This window comes from Plectropomus leopardus, chromosome 6 (assembly GCF_008729295.1).
Source record: "Plectropomus leopardus isolate mb chromosome 6, YSFRI_Pleo_2.0, whole genome shotgun sequence".
In the NCBI taxonomy this organism is placed as follows: domain Eukaryota; kingdom Metazoa; phylum Chordata; class Actinopteri; order Perciformes; family Serranidae; genus Plectropomus; species Plectropomus leopardus.
In genome coordinates, this window is record NC_056468.1 from 6,121,502 (window position 1) to 6,137,536 (window position 16,035).

General features: G+C 38.9%; 1 protein-coding gene across 7 annotated transcripts in view; it reads left to right on the forward strand.

The window, feature by feature from the left end:
- Nucleotides 1-8,313: 8,313 nt before the first annotated feature.
- Nucleotides 8,314-16,035, forward strand: part of LOC121944223 (citron Rho-interacting kinase) — an 83,644-nt gene continuing 75,922 nt past the window's right edge. For all 7 annotated transcript variants that reach the window (XM_042487947.1, XM_042487945.1, XM_042487950.1 and 4 more), the window contains exons 1-3: nucleotides 8,314-8,621; nucleotides 12,927-13,028; nucleotides 15,550-15,693. In XM_042487947.1, coding sequence (XP_042343881.1) covers nucleotides 13,020-13,028; nucleotides 15,550-15,693 — 153 coding nt within the window. In that variant the 5' untranslated portion in view covers nucleotides 8,314-8,621; nucleotides 12,927-13,019. The remainder of the gene's footprint in view (nucleotides 8,622-12,926; nucleotides 13,029-15,549; nucleotides 15,694-16,035) is intronic.

Below are 16,035 nucleotides of genomic sequence, written 5' to 3' on the forward strand. Positions count from 1 at the left end.
CGTCTTAGATGCGCGTTCCCGCCACGGTAGTGACGCCAGCTGCAACCTGTTACAAACGGCCAGCCCATTGGCTGAGAATGATAGCGCCATATTTTGGTGCTTCTCACACACATCTGTGGCATCCAGTAAATGAGCACGTGAAGAGACAAAATGAGAACAGGCTGTTGCCTAAAGTGATGCAGCAGCTATCGTCAGAAGGGGTAAAAAAAAATAAATAAAAAAAACCAAACTGTAACGGATGAAAAACCCCAACAATTTACCCTACATGTCGCATAACCGGTCGCTTAAAACAAAACAACCAAACAAGAATATGATGAAGAATATACAGTAATTTGCCTAATTTTTTATATGACTATATCAAATGAAAATATTATGATATTAGCATAAGTTACCATTAAAAAGGTGATCTGACACTTTTGCATCCACCTTTAAGGTTATTATATTATGTTCAGCATGTAGTAAAATGTAAATATTACAGCCAGTAAGGCAGTTCAGTTTCATTCTTCGCAAATAAAACTGAAACAGAAATGTTTCTCTTATGCAGAGCCATGTAACTGCGGAAGGCCATTTTAGTCAATACTAAATAAATAAATATATCAATAAATAAATATGAGCAGGAAGTAAATTAATATGACGGAAATAAATCCATAAATAAATATACATGTATATTATATATTTTTTAATTAATTGATTGGTTTTGCCATTTTTTTTATGGATTCAGTTTTAGTCATATTTATTTCCTGTTCATATAAATTTACTGATGTATTATTTATTTAATATTGACAATAATGGCACTCAGGTAAATTAGCCCGCTTAAATGAAATGAAATGCTTGCTGCACAGGTGCTACTCCTCATCACTTTATTTGCAGTCTAGCTACCAAGACGATTGTTGCTGAGCTACTACCTCTTAACAGCTAGTTTTCCAGTAATTTCGCCAGCATTAGTGAAAAACTTACCCAAACTCCGGTCTGAACTGCTGAATCGTTGCAACCTGTCTCCAACTTTCGCACCTGCTAGTGCATGTGAGCTAGTCGAATGTCAGGTGAGGCTCTCAGGTAGCTAACATTAACCCCAATTTTACATTAAACAGCTACTGCGTCATACATTATTTTTTAAGTGTGTGTTTCATGCTATTAATAGTTTATTGACAGATTCCCATTCTGACCTCTTTAACTAAAATGAAATGCAGGCCACATAGGTGCTAGCCACAATAGCTAGCATACTAGCTACCGAGATGAGCTGGCTTAAGGTTACCTCTTCGACCTAGCTTGTAACTAGTGTGCCATTGAGCTAGCTGGTGTTAAGTTTAGTTGTCAAAAACTTACACAAACCCATGTAAAATTAATGAAGTAATGTTATTATTATGAGTCTAGTCTAAAGCTGAGTCACTGCAACTTAGTTCCTACCATTCTGCTGTTGGTCTTTTTTTTTCCAATTGCATAGAGGTGAAGCTGTCACTTAGCTAACCTTAGCCCCAATTTGTTTCCTTTTTTTCCCCCACAAAACAGCTAACTTACTGCGTCATCAATTAAATACATTCATTGATGTAATGCGTCTTTAATTTACACATTTATTTTTTATAATTGAAGCATAAAATGTGTGTGTTTAATATTGTTAAACGTTTCTTGACTAATTCTATGTTATTTATTTGCCTCCAAAATAGCCTACATATCTCCAGTGATGGAAAGTAACCGAACTACTGAAATATACTACTGTACTGCAAGTAAACTTTTGAAGTAGGCTACAATTTGTACTTATCATCCATTTTATGATGACTTCACTGAATTTTAGACATATCGTAGGTTTTCATGTGACGGCTACAGTTACCATACTTTACAGATTAAGATTCTATAACATTGTTATTGACTGAACTGTAACAAAGCCAATGGTATGGACCCATTACAGCTGCAGCACTGAAATGCTGTTTACAGGGAAATAGGTCAGAGATAGTAATCCAATAATAATATAACAATACAGTATATCACTCTGAAAGGGGTCATTCTGAATAATGAGTTAGCTACATTTACTTTGATACTAAAGTACAATGAGCTGATAATAGGTTACTTATGTGCTTTTACTATTATTTATGCAGGACTTTTTAATTTTTAAAAACTTTTTCTACTATTTTTTTACTATTTTTTTTTTTTTTTTTTCATTTTTGATGCGGACCACAAATGCACAGGAGAACTAAACAGACAGGCAAACAGGGGTAGTACAATACAGCTCATATGTAGTTAGCTTTGTGTTAATGATTCCTTTCCCAACAGTCTCTGGAAAAAAAGAGAGACATAAAAAGACACCAAGTAAGGATCACGTCATTTTCAGTCCATCTAGCTCTCAAAGGAAATTACATTTATATACTAAACCCACTCAGCAAATAGACCAATACTACCAATAAACCAATAATAACCATACTTTATGTAATAACCATTTGGACCAATACTGACAAAATGCAATGATACAAAGGTCAACCTCTCCATTTCATATATTTTCTTTACAATTGCTCTTTTTACTTTTACTTGGATATTTTTGACATCTTGGTATTGCTACCTATACTTAGTGTATCCCATAGTCAGTATTATCTGTTTTGGATATGCTGCGTTTCTCCTTTCTGTATTGTGTACATTTTTGTTATGTACGGTCTATTTTATGACAAAATCAAATACGATGAACTAAATCATCCAAAATTCCGAAAGTATAGTTGTTGTTTGCATACACAATGAACGCACACATGACACAGTCTGTCGACCCTGCCTCGATAGTTAGTTATGCCTCATCTTCACAGGCCAAAAGGCTGACTTTCTACTTCTCCAGGCTAATTTGCAAATAGCCCCTTTTTATTTCTTTAACAAAGATGGAGGTGATAGTATCTAGTCCCATGAAGCTAATCTATTAACTCGAACTCTGATGTATATAAATGTATATAATGCAAATGTATATAAATCAAATGTATTTAGTGTCAAAACGTAGCTATCTGATGTGTTTATTAGTATCATATTTTTCCACAGAAGGAGAAAGGTGAGGGGAAATATCCCAAACTGAGAACTGCTTCCTAACTGCTTTAAGAGGCTAATTGGGGGTCAGAGAGTAAATTAAGGGTTGCAATTACAGTTGGGATTAAGTAAAGGTTAGTGTGAGTTGAGGTTAAAGGTTAAGGCATTAACATACATGTTACAGGCCTCACGCCTTGTGCTGCCTGTAACAGGTGTGGTGTCCTGTTTTATACAGGAATATCCCAGTTACCAAACAATGTTTTAAGGTTTTAGATGTGTATTATGTCTCATAATCAGTAACTGCTTATTACCAGCTTCAAAATACACCTAACCAGTGTCTTAAATGCTGTAATTCAACCTCCTACATTGTTTACTGCACTGACTAGACACATTATAAAACGTACACAACAAAATATTTATATTAACACATATTTGGCTTCTCTAAATTATCACTTATTATAACATGTTTACAGCTTTATTATAAACATCACACAAAATAAAAATAATGACGAAAATAAGGCCGCAATTTCTGTTACACTCTTTTTATGGAAACTAGCAAAACTGACAGGAAGCGTTTAAGCTTTTTACTCAAAACTACAATTTAACACATTAAATTTGATCAAAACGAAAACAAAAAGGTGTTAACAGTACTAAAGCATGTTTTGGTAATAAAGTAACCCACATTACTAACCTGTTTTATACAGGAAAAGTAGAAACAGGAGACGTTAGTTGTGTCTTTACAGCAGGCCGTTTTCTGTCTTTATTCACAGAATTCATATCTTTTTTCTCTCTTTCTTTCATAAAATAAAGTGTTTCACAAAAATCTGTTTCAATTCACAATAATCCTCCAGAGAAAAGTGAGGGGAAATACTCCAATCTGAAAACTGCTTGCTAACTGCTTTAAGAGGCTAATTGGGGGTCAGGGAGTAAATTAAGGGTTTAACAGTTACAGTCAGGATAAAGTAAAGGTTAGTGTGAGTTGAGGTTAAAGGTTAAGGCATTAACATACACAATGAAGGCCCTCTCAGATACAGCAGTATGTGTGTTTCTGTGTATATTATGAGTGGGGGATGAAGGGGTAGAGACGACGTTAGGATGTTGGGGGCGGGGCATTGGTGATGAATGATTACAAACAAAGCCTCTTGAGCTGATAAAGTGAAGGCACAAAAGAAGTGGGTCACAGCCTGCTGGTCCAACGTCGCCTAGCTGCAGGGGCCGAGGGGGCCACGCACGAGATAATGGGTGATTTCCTCCGAGCACATCAAAACCTCACTGATTTGATAAACCGCTAAGCTGAGTGAATTTAGCAGCCCACATTATCCTTATTAGAGTAATACTGCTGGTGTTGAATTGATTGCAAATACAAGGAAAAACAACAACAATCTTTGTGCTGCAAAATGAATTACATGTACATACTGTATTGCAGACTGATTGGTCAGCAAAGTGACAGTTATTAAATTGTCTATTACAAACAACATTTATGAAAATAATTACTGTTGCAGCAAAGCAGAAAAAAATAAGGGTGAACCACAGTTAAATACAAAAATAAATCTAATCAGAGAGCTAAGAAATAATAGTGTTTAAAGTAAAAACATAAAACAACACGATGAGCTTAGCAATATGTAATGTTACACAAGTGTTTATGTAGATAAATTTAATTGACATTGTAGGAAAATAGCCTGACAATACATGAAAATTGTTGTCAGGAGTGTTAATAAATGCTCATCAGTTTACCACATTGCCTTTGAAAGGAGATAAACATTATAAGCGAGAGCCCGTTGCTCTTTATAATAGACTATGGCTCCCTCTGTGGAAAAAAAATTATATTACATTCACATTCTGCAAGTGATAAGTAAACAATCAACCACCCGCTGCCATTGCCATTGCTCTAAAGAACTGCAGAGATCAGATCTGAAAGGTAATTGGGGGTTGCTGTGTTAATATGATCAATACTATTAAATGGTCAATAATTTTATGACTTAATGCCAATAACTTTGAGTATGAAATTTGTTCTGATTATTGTAGATTACGTTATTAGTAAATAAATAATGTCTTTTTTAATATCTGCAGTCACAGTTGTAGCTCAGTTTACAGATCTCCAGGATTTACAACCAATCATAAGGACATTTTTCCCTCAGAGAAAAATAAATAGCCTTCTCTCTGTGACGCACTGTCAGCAACATCAAAAGCTTTGTATTGTAAATTTTTGAGTGACTACATCCCATCCCCTTGCCAAACTGTCTTGTGATCAAATGAGTAAGCAGCCTTAAGTTCCCTCAATGGAGCTCCTTTTATACTGGCAGTTTACAGGAAGTATCTAGAGCAGCGTCTTCCTAGTACTTAGTGTTCTGTGCTTATGTAACATCAACCCTTAGTCATACTGGCCTGACTCTGCCTTTTTGTAACTAATGCAAGGTTTGACTGACTCTTATGTAACAAAATCAGACCCTTCAAACCTCGAGATTGCAGTATTTCTCTCTGATCGCCCTAACCTCATACCAAATGACTAAACACACAAGATAGAGAAATGCTTAGCTATTTAAATGTTTTGCCAGTGGGTGGCAGTGTTTTTACACTGATATGTTTTCTAGATTACATGAAAAGCATGTGGCACCTGTCGAGGAGGTAAAACTCTGTCTGAGCATTTAAGTCCCTCCCTAATGATACTTTCTAACATACCTACACTGTTGGGTATGTATATTTTTTAAGTACTAATCATTATTTTGCAGGAGAAAAAAAATCCTAAAAACAACTATGCTGTGCTTTTACACTGCAGAAAGATTTGAATTTTCAACAGAATCTGAAGTTATTGAGAATTAATGAATTACAGTACATTGCATTGCAGTGAAATCCTAGTAAAAACATCCAGCGAAAAGGACTGTAATTTTCCGTCTTTACTTCAGAGTTAAGCTGGGATTGGCCCTAGACACATACGCTACCTTGTTGCTAGGTAACATCATTATGATGCCTCTGCCTCAACTCCAAATCTCTGTGAAAGTGCAACCCTTTTCATACTGATTTCAAACACTGAGATATTACATTAACTATAGACTGTTTTTAATAGTTTAACTTTATGGCTTTCACATGAGACGGATCAATGCGAGGAATAGAAAAATGCATTCAGACTTTAAAACATCGTTTTTATTATAGGAGCAGTAAACTGTAATAGCAGATCTAGTTTTGCTATTTACTGTATGCACAACAAGTTGCACAGTATCTGTGAAGGTTTGAAGTCCGGCTGAGCGAAGTCACATACTTAACAATATGCTGCATTATGTAATGGCATAAGATAAAAGCAGGTTGTATTAATAAATAATGACACATTTTTCTCTTGAGTATATTTAACGATAATTAACAAAAACCTCCCTCTGCATTTGGTGCTTCTCTTTTGTTTCATTAGGTGTCACTGGCAGATAATCTGTTTCTGTGGCAGGTGATGACCTCATCCTGAGCTTATGTGGGTAAGTCTTTTATTGAGGGCTCTTCCTGGATGTGTGTTTGTCCAGACACAGATTTCTCTTCAGATTACACTAACACATCTGCTTGTCTGAATCAAAAACATCAAAGACAAAAGAGCTAAAAAAAAGAAAGAAAAGAAAAAAGAAAAATTAAAAAACAGCAATAAAGCACTGGAGTCGAGGAGCAAAATAACAAAATCAGTCAGCTCCACATGGAGGTGTGAGCTCACTCCTGGCCAGTGTATGAGGATACGCAGGCTTTGCCTTACGTACTCTTTTTTGTGCATTAATTTCACTTATTCATTGTTTTTTATTTTTGTGTCATGCTGAATCATTTGGCCCATGGGATTACAAGTAAAAATTTCCAACATGTCCTGGTCTTGTATGTGCCAAGCATGCGGGGGGAAACAAAAAAAACAAGCAAAACAAACTATAAATAAAACAAAAACAACATCCCAAATGAACTACCTCATGGGAAACTACCACGTATCTGCAAATTATCTCAATAAAGACCTCTCTTTACCAGGACAAAGGTTTTCACATGCCTTTTGTAGTACTGCAGTCATAAAAGTCTAATTTACAACTAGCAAGAAGTATAAGTGAGTACTGCCCTTGTTGTCAGTCTGCCACTGATTACTGTATTTATACATTTGATTGTACTGTACTGCTTTCACCTTTTTGCATTTTGTCCCTTCTGCTGTGCTGATGTAGTACTGCTTGCCAGGTTAGGTTCTGCCATCTGTTGCTGTATGTGTAATCTGTCACTCTGTGCGTGTGTGTGTGTGTGTGTGTGTGTGTTATGTGGTGTGCACGTGTAGTCAGTATCACAGTGACGTGTCACTTGGCTCACATTAGCATAAAAACAAGAAAACTGAGGTGAGCTTGCATGAGAATGTCAGACACTGGGGACCTTGTTAGGTTGTGACATGACATGTACTGTATTACGGTTTACACTGATACAAAAATACTTCAATATGCTTTGTTACATTGTTATTTATGTTCATTCTCTTCCAATACTTTAAGCACACACTGTACTGTACACTGTTTCAGTGCTGTTGAAGATTATACTGATACATAGCACTGCGTATAGTTTGCTATGTTAAGTGCTTTTATTGCAAATAATTACAGAAACTCAGAGTCAAGTATGGAGGGTTGTAAGCGACATTTCGGCTGTAAAGGATTGTGATTTATGATATAAATATAAAGCATGAGAAAGCTTCTGTTAAGGGGTCTCTTAGCTTTATCTAAAAGCAAAAATGAACACATTTGTAACTACACAATAAAACTGAAGGGAAAATATAAGTGGAATTTTAAAAATGTCACAGGCTCAAAGGTTCATAACTGTAGCCTCTATCTGAGAAAAGGGTTGCAATAATTGACTTCTTGAGCAGAGTTTTTTTCAGGGAGGTATAGAAATTCTGCGTTACATTCATAGTGACTTTTTTCTTCAAGCAAAAACCTCTTGCAGAACCTCTTTTTAATTGCTCTGCTTCTTGTTTACTTGCAGATGGATTTTACTGTACCATCCTTGTCCTGCCAGTTATTAGATTGCATTGCTTCTTCTCATTTGGAGGAGGTTTAGAAGGGGTCATTGTACTTAGTCACTAATGAGCTGCACAATTAAAGGACTTGTTAGTAACTGACATGAATGTACAGTAGTTTGCAACTATTGGGAGCTGACTGTTAACGCAGTGTGTCAAGCAGCATACATTAGTGTGATTAGTGACGGCTGCTGCAGCACGAGGAGAGGAAGAAAGAGTTGAGGGGGGGTAAGGGTGAGTGGGTGACAGAGAAGAGAGGGAGAGAGGGTGGGAGCTTCCTCTCACTCTCTACAGTATGTGATCACCGGTCTGCTGCATTACTTCACAATGCCATTTCTCTGTGGTCCTCTCCTCCCTCCCTCTCTCCCCCGCTCTATCTCTCTGTAAGCAGTAATCTCCAGTCGCTCTCGCTGCCTCACAGCTTTCTGCCCTGCCACAGCACATCTCTCTCTCCCCTCAGCTCCACTCTCCCCAGTGAGGATGACATCCCCGAATTTGATGAACCAGCGAAGCTCTCATTCTGGCTGGTGGCTTCCGAGGGAGAACCCACATGAACGGGCTTACTGGACGAGGAGGTGCCGTGTCTAAGGAGCTTCATAGGAAAGCTGTCAGCTGTAGCAGTCTCTGAGTAAGTGCTATACTGTTTCCTTACAGTACTGATCCTGTCAGATATAAGGAAGAGGGTGATGGCTTGGTAAGGGAAAGAATGAAAGCAGAATGTTTGTTTTACAGCTCTGAACTGCTACAGTGCATTGTTATTTTCCCCATGTCAGCATGTTGGATTACCTGACTGATTGATTGACTGACACTACAGTTGAGGATTTATGCAGCGAGCAGATAGCAGTGGTAGCAGCGAGCTTCTGCAGCATCTGTATCTTGTCTATCAGGAGTGAGCGCTATTCTTGGTCACGACACTGAATTGCTGTGTCTTTGTTTGCCCATCTCTCTTCATTGCTGTGCTTACTGTAGCATACACTCATACAGATGGCTATCACTCCCTGGGATGCCGTTTAAACTCTGCACTGTTTGTATGCGGTCATAATGAGACCCCTGGTCAGAGATATGATTCATCTATAGCAAGACAGGAAGTTTTGGGAAAAAGTTTATCTGAATGTTTATCACGCAGGGGATTTACCAACAGCCTCAACTCCTTTTAAGCACCTAGTCGGTAAGGTGCCATAGTAGTTGCGGTTGAGATTCAGTCCACAAAGAAAGCTGAAATTACAAAGTCAGTTGGAGAAAGTATGACAAGATGAAGACTGTGGTTGGAGGGACATATCTCTATGGTAACAGCAGGTTTTGCCAAGGGTGGAGGAGAGGTGAAGGAAGCTTGCTGCTTCTTTCTGGCGCTTATTCAGCTGGATCAAAAATTACAGCACTGACAGGACTTTTCAGGCAGAACAAAACTGAATATTAATGAAGAGATTGTGGGAGGGACAGAGGAAATTATCGATAGATAGATGGACAGATGGACGGATAGATGACAGTAGTATAACTGTAGTATTATGCACACCAACAGGATTTTGTGATTTCATGCTTAACGCAGAGCCTGGTTTAAGGTACCTAGAATGTGTTTACTAAATTCTATATAAAAGTGGTTCAAAGCTTTTTGGGAGCGGTGTGCAGTCACATCTGTTGGTGTTTACCTGTTTGTGAATGTGGACCAAATTGGTGGTCGATGGAACAGAAAAAATGAGAGACACCTGTGCTTAGTCAAAAAGCACCAAACTCTCTGCAGAACAGATCTGTCAGCGCTAACGTGAGTTGTGATGAAAGAGAGAGAGAGAGAGAGAAAGAGAGAGAGAGAGCTCTCCTGCTCCACATCCTCAAGTGTCATTTTACCGAAAGCCTCCTTCAGAGGCCCACACTGATCCTCTTTGTCATTTGGATTTGTGATATAATGATGGACTGGATTTTTGAAGTGCTCAGCATACTTTTATGGATTGTGATACTCTGTCAACTCGACCACTACAGAGTGCATCAGTGGAAGAGCTGTCAGGTGCAGGTCTGTGGCTTTGGTGGCCCCAGTGACAATTGCCATGCAACAGCAGCAACAGCAGCCAATTGTTGATTAAAGGCTAATTGTGGCTTTTGTTGACTAGGTGAACAATCCTTCTACTGGCTATATTTCATGACAACATATCATCCTAGCACCGGCTTCCTGAGAACTGCACAGAATTATCGTGCAGATTTTTCCTTTCATAGCTCTTGTAACAAAATAGTAGTTTTTTTTCTGACTAATGTTTATGTATTCCTTTGAGTGTGTTTGTTTATTAACTATCAGGCCACAAGGATAATAAACTATTAACTGCCACCAAGCTCACTCCCCCTTGCAGCATCTTCAAACTGGTAGCCTCTGTAAAATGTGCACAGTTTGGTCTTCAAACTACTCTAAAAATATTTAGAAAACAGTCTATAAAAATGTATTTAAATGCAATGAGACGTTCACATGCATGAATTGTCTGAACCAATGCAAATGCACTGTTTTTTTTCATGCGCCTCCAAAAATATAGCGCTGTAATATCAAGCTCAGATTCCATGGATGAGGCTGCATTTAGGGATTGGCCGGGGTTAGCCTTTCCTAATCTTCAAAGAGTGTGGTGTTTAGCAGAAAACCAAGAAGCTGAAAAACCATGTCTGAATTGTAAAACTACTGCGATGGCAGAAACCTGAAGCGCTCTATCTTTGTTGCATGACTGAGGTATTATTTATTTATTGTTGTCATGACAATAGGCACAAAATGTCTCTAAGTATATGTGGAGAGGATGGGCTGAAAGATCACCAGAGGGGAGTAGATAGGAAAAGGACTGTGAGCTTGTTTTTGGAGAAGAATCTGTGCCACTACAGTGTTGCAACAGGTCAATGATTCACCGCTGCCCACAGCCCATACAGTAGCAGTGGCCCCTGGTCACCCTGCAGACTGGATGTAGAGCAACACCATGACTGGGATGCAACCTCTCTCTCCGCTTTCCTCCTCTTCAACAACTCTGACTCACAGACCAGCACACATTATTCAACCCACGAAAAAGAAGGGCTCCTCGACTGAGTTGGAAGCCAGTGTTCCTCTGAATGTTCTGTTGTTGATGAGCTCTTATAAACAAACAGTATTTGTGGGACATATCTGATTGAAGGCACTGTAATATTGCTTCCCTACCAAATGTTGGACCAATATCTGGATTTGTACATGTATCCGTTCACATTTCAATAACAAGTAACTGTTCACTAAACACTGATAAGCCGACTCAGTGGTCAAACTCTTTCCTGTAGTTGTAATGAGCTTTTTAAAGTATAGTTATTAGTAATTGCTTTCAGGGAGCTAATTATTGCAGAGGAGGGGCCCAGCTGCACAGTCTGTTAGCTCAGCTCATTATGGGCAGTCAGCTAGCACTTGAGTCTGGGAGGAAGACAGCCAGATCTGAGTCCCATCTGGTGCCTCATGCTAGGATGGCACCATATAACCACCAACTTTACCACTGGCTGCTTGTTGTGGAAGTTCTCTGCATTGTTGAGGACTATACACTAACACAAACACTAAATGTGAATTGTTGTAGGTGTCAGCATGTATAAATGTCTGAAATTCCTTAGTGGGCGTAGAGTCACCATGAGGCATGAACCATGTATCTCAGTCATAACACTCTCACATGCCACCTGGTTCCTGAGCAAAAAAATTCAAACAGGACATTTTGACATCTCATTTAAACCAGACATCCATTGTTGTATTGTGTATACTGAAGATCAGCAGGTTGCTGGAGAAAGCTTACCTCAGCTAACACTTTGCTCATGCCATCATCAGTCATGACAAGCCACCTGCTCCAACATCATGTCATGCTGATGAAACTGGAATACCAGGCAGTATTGTGATGCAGCTTGGGCCCATTCTGTGTGGCCTGCTGTGTTACCGAACAACTCAGCCCTCAAATGACCCTCGAAGCCATAATGATTACATCAGTGACATTTCTGGGCAAATATTAGCAAGCACCAGAGTCATCTCTAGAGACTCATAATGTCCGTTGTTCATGTACAATGTCTGCTTAGCTTGTTGCTAACATGTGATCTACTGGGCAGCAATATAATGGTTATGTCCTGCTGTTCACAGTAGGTTAACACAGTAGTCAAAAAGTGGCAACAGACAATATATATGACAATTTGCATTTATGCAACAGTAAATCCACATAGCAATCTGCTTGCCTCCTAATGTTAGTTGAGCTTGAGTTGAGCATGTTACTGTAGGGAGGAGTGGGAGGTGAGCCTCTGCTTTTAATAGACATTCTCCCTGTGTCGCTCATTCTTCTGCCTGCCTCTTGATCACAAAAGCTGCCAAATATATCCAGCGGTGGTAAAAAGAGGCTGTTGTGTGAACACAGGCAGGCTATTTATAGCCTCTGTTAAGCCACAATATGAGCGCATATTTGGTCAGCGCAGTATGGATCTCCTTTGAACAACATACTTTATCTGCTAGTGATCTGTGGCTTCATGTTAAAGTGTGTGCATGGAATAAGTGTTATAAGTCTTCAGTGCTTGATTGCTAATTGTTCTTCTTGGTATTAGAGCTTGTATTATAATTTGATTTGGATGCATTTGCTTGATTAGCTATTAGTAATCAACATGGATGTATTTAGTTTTGATTGCAATACTCACATCTGTGATCTAGGGTCTTGATATTCCTTGTTTACTTGTTAAACATTTAGATATGGAATACTACAGCAAACTGCCACCTTTATGGGTGTCAGAACACATACAGAAGGTAAATTATTCCAGTTGACAGACTCAACAAAGTCTGATCTATACAGTCTGATTATAAAAGCTAAGTGTTTTACATAAGAGCATTGAGTCAGCCCCTCAGTTTTCGCAAGAGGTTGTGCATAAAGACTTTGCCATCATGTTTCTCTCCCTGTATCTCCCCATCCTCTCCTCACTCTCTTTTCTCCTACAGATTAGTGACTACACCCGTCAACTCTCTAGAAAAGACTGCCTCCTTTGGAAAAAGCCTCATTAAAAACACAAGACAGCCTGAATTGCCGGACACATGTCACAGGTATTACTCTTCACATGGTAAGAGTTTGATTCCAGAATGAGCTATATCAGCCATCTGTTTGTCAGTTTGCCTCTACACTGTAGCTCAGCTGGAGTGTTTGTGTGTGTGTCTATGTATCTTAGTATTCCACGTCACTCTCTGACTATTTGTGAAAAATGGGCATGAATCAGTTACAGTTGTAAAGGCTAAAATTAATCTTTGTCAATGTCACCGTAATGTCTGTTTTGCTAAGTGACCTCCATCAACTATTTTGATTTTAATTTAACAGTAAAATGCTTTAATCCTCTGTGGTAAAGATAATATTTTTGTCGATTCACTTCACTGGCTTGTTGGTGGGATTCAAAAATTACATATTGGTTTTTATTTGATTGTCTTGTAATAACAAACTACTGATGGTAGAATTCAGCATATGGTTCAGTATTTTCCACTCAGCAGCTTGCAGTGATGTTAAATATATGACGTGACAACGATGGCTGAACCACTTCACCACCTCCAGCCCACCATAAAGCATACATTTAGATCCAACAAGTAAAAACTTCTCTGACCTGTTCTTGTAAGATTTCAGTGTAATGAAGTCTGTATGATTCAGAACTTTACCTGTCAGCGTGAAGAGGAATTGTCCAATACCATAACCCCAAAATGTGCAAAAATCTTCAAACATCTACTGTGTTACACTTAAAACACAAACACTTAAAATGTAGTTTGTTTTTATTATCAGATCTGTATACAACATCTGTCTCTCCAAGGTATACTATGCAGGATTGTAGATTTCTACTTCTATACATGCTTGCTAGCAAAACTGAAAGTAAAAGCCAATCCCAGATTCACCCTCGACTGGTGTCACTAAGTGTGTTTACATGATGTTGAAAAAAGTTGAATTATTATATTAATGCAACTAAAACTGGATTTTTAAAATACATGTAAAGTTTGTCCAACTGAAATCAAACTAAATCGAATTTCTTGAAATCAGACTAACTCACCCACATAGTTCAATTGGAAGTCAAGCTGTTCTGCCGTGAAAGCACCATAGTCAGACTTTAACTGGACTTGGTGGTTGCACATGCTCCTCATCCCCTTGCCAACCTCCCTCGTTGGTTAGGGGTAGGGACTGTCCGTTACTTCGTTATGTGGGTGGGGGTGGGGGTTTGGGGGTGCAAAACAGGTCAGGCATTAAGATAAATGTAAGCACTGAGGAAGGACTTGTGTTTATAGTTTTGGCTTAGGTGAGGGATATACAACTTGAAAAGGTAGTATTTTGTATTTATTTCAGATGAAAAAGTCACAGTCCAGTCACCCTTCTCCTCTGATAAATAAAGCATAGTGCCACAACGCCGGCATGGAAGCCAAGCAATGTACAGCTGTGGATGGGGCTGCAGCAAGACATACTTTAGCCACCTAAAAAAAAAAACAATATCAGTTTAGTTGTTCACTTTATTTGGATATTTTTTCCTCTTTACCTTACACAACAACTGAACTCATCTATTAAGGCAGCCTTTGCTCCGTGCTGTTTGATTACATGTACGTGATGCAGCTGTTTTTGACCCCAAAATTATTGTAAATAAACAGTAGTGATTGTGATGCAGTCTATATCAGAGACTGTGTAAATAAAACAGGTATATTGCAACTAGCTGAAAGAGGGCACATCTCCATCTACTTTGTCGGAGTCAGACTTATCCACACATGTGAACGTACTAACTGACTTTGTGGTTTTACGCCGCTGTGTGTTTTGCTGCATACGGTCTGGCACCTGGATGCTAACCTTTTATAAAGCTCAGACGTTGCCTGAGCACTGTGGGGGCACAGGCCCATAAATGTCCCTAACATGGACAATTAGAGGAAAATGAGAAAATACAGGCAGGGGGCAAGGTCTGCAGAAAATACAATCCCACACACTTCTAATGGGTCATATAAGATGATGACGGTGATTAAGTCTTTACTTTGTCATTTAGGAAAGTCCTGCATAGTATATTTTCAAATGTGTTGGAAACGGGAAATCTTTTTGTAAAATATCCAGTGATACCTTGCAGTAAGGTTAGATTTCAGTGCAATGTTGACCCATTGCTTTTCATGTCTCCAGCCCCATGCTGTTGTGCTTTGTTGTTGTGAGCATGTGTCTGCATGCTGACTGTGTGTTAGTGCTGCTGTACACTAAGTGCTGTGACTGTGTATCTGTGGCTGTGCTGCCAGCCCTGCTGTTTTTCTGGTTTCCAGTGCTCCTCAGGCCCTTTAATGCTGTAATGGCACATCTAATTGTATCATCAATCGCTACCAATGACATGTACCGCCAAACAAGTGCAGTCTCTTACACTTGCACACACAGACACGCAAGCATTACAGGTGCATTGTTCCTAAAACTGTTATATTTAAAACAATGAGAAGATGTCCTTAACACAGCTACACCGTCAAGGGATGCTGAAAGAAAAAAAAGCATATCTACTAACATCCACAGGCCCCAGAGACTCATTAAACCATACCAAACTGTCAGATAGAAGTTAGGTCCATGCTGTGTTCTTGTTTCCAGGTTGAGCAGGAGATCTCACTCGTCCAGAGGAAGATGTCTGACCTTGAGTCAGTGCTGCAGCAGAAGGATATAGAGTTGAAGGCCTCAGAGACCCAGAGGACTATCCTGGAACAAGACCTGGCAACCTACATCACAGAATGTAGTGTGAGTAGCCCTGTAGCTTCTACAATGAACACACATTAGAAGGATTTGACTGCTATGGGTGCAGTGCTTTCTTTTAGAACCGCAGGACATTTACTGACATACTGTAATTTGGGTGGACAAAATATTAGAAACACCTGTCAGCATAACACATTCCAATTCAACAGCACAGAATAAACACCTATTTTCATTAGAGTTTCATTAGAAACATCATATTATAACCACTGCGGAGTGATTGTACTAGGCCAGCCATGCCTAAGTCCAGCCCAGAAGCCAACTGTGGCCCAAACTTAAAGGGCCCTTGGCTTGTCTTTCAGAATATACTATATGATTAACACAATATTG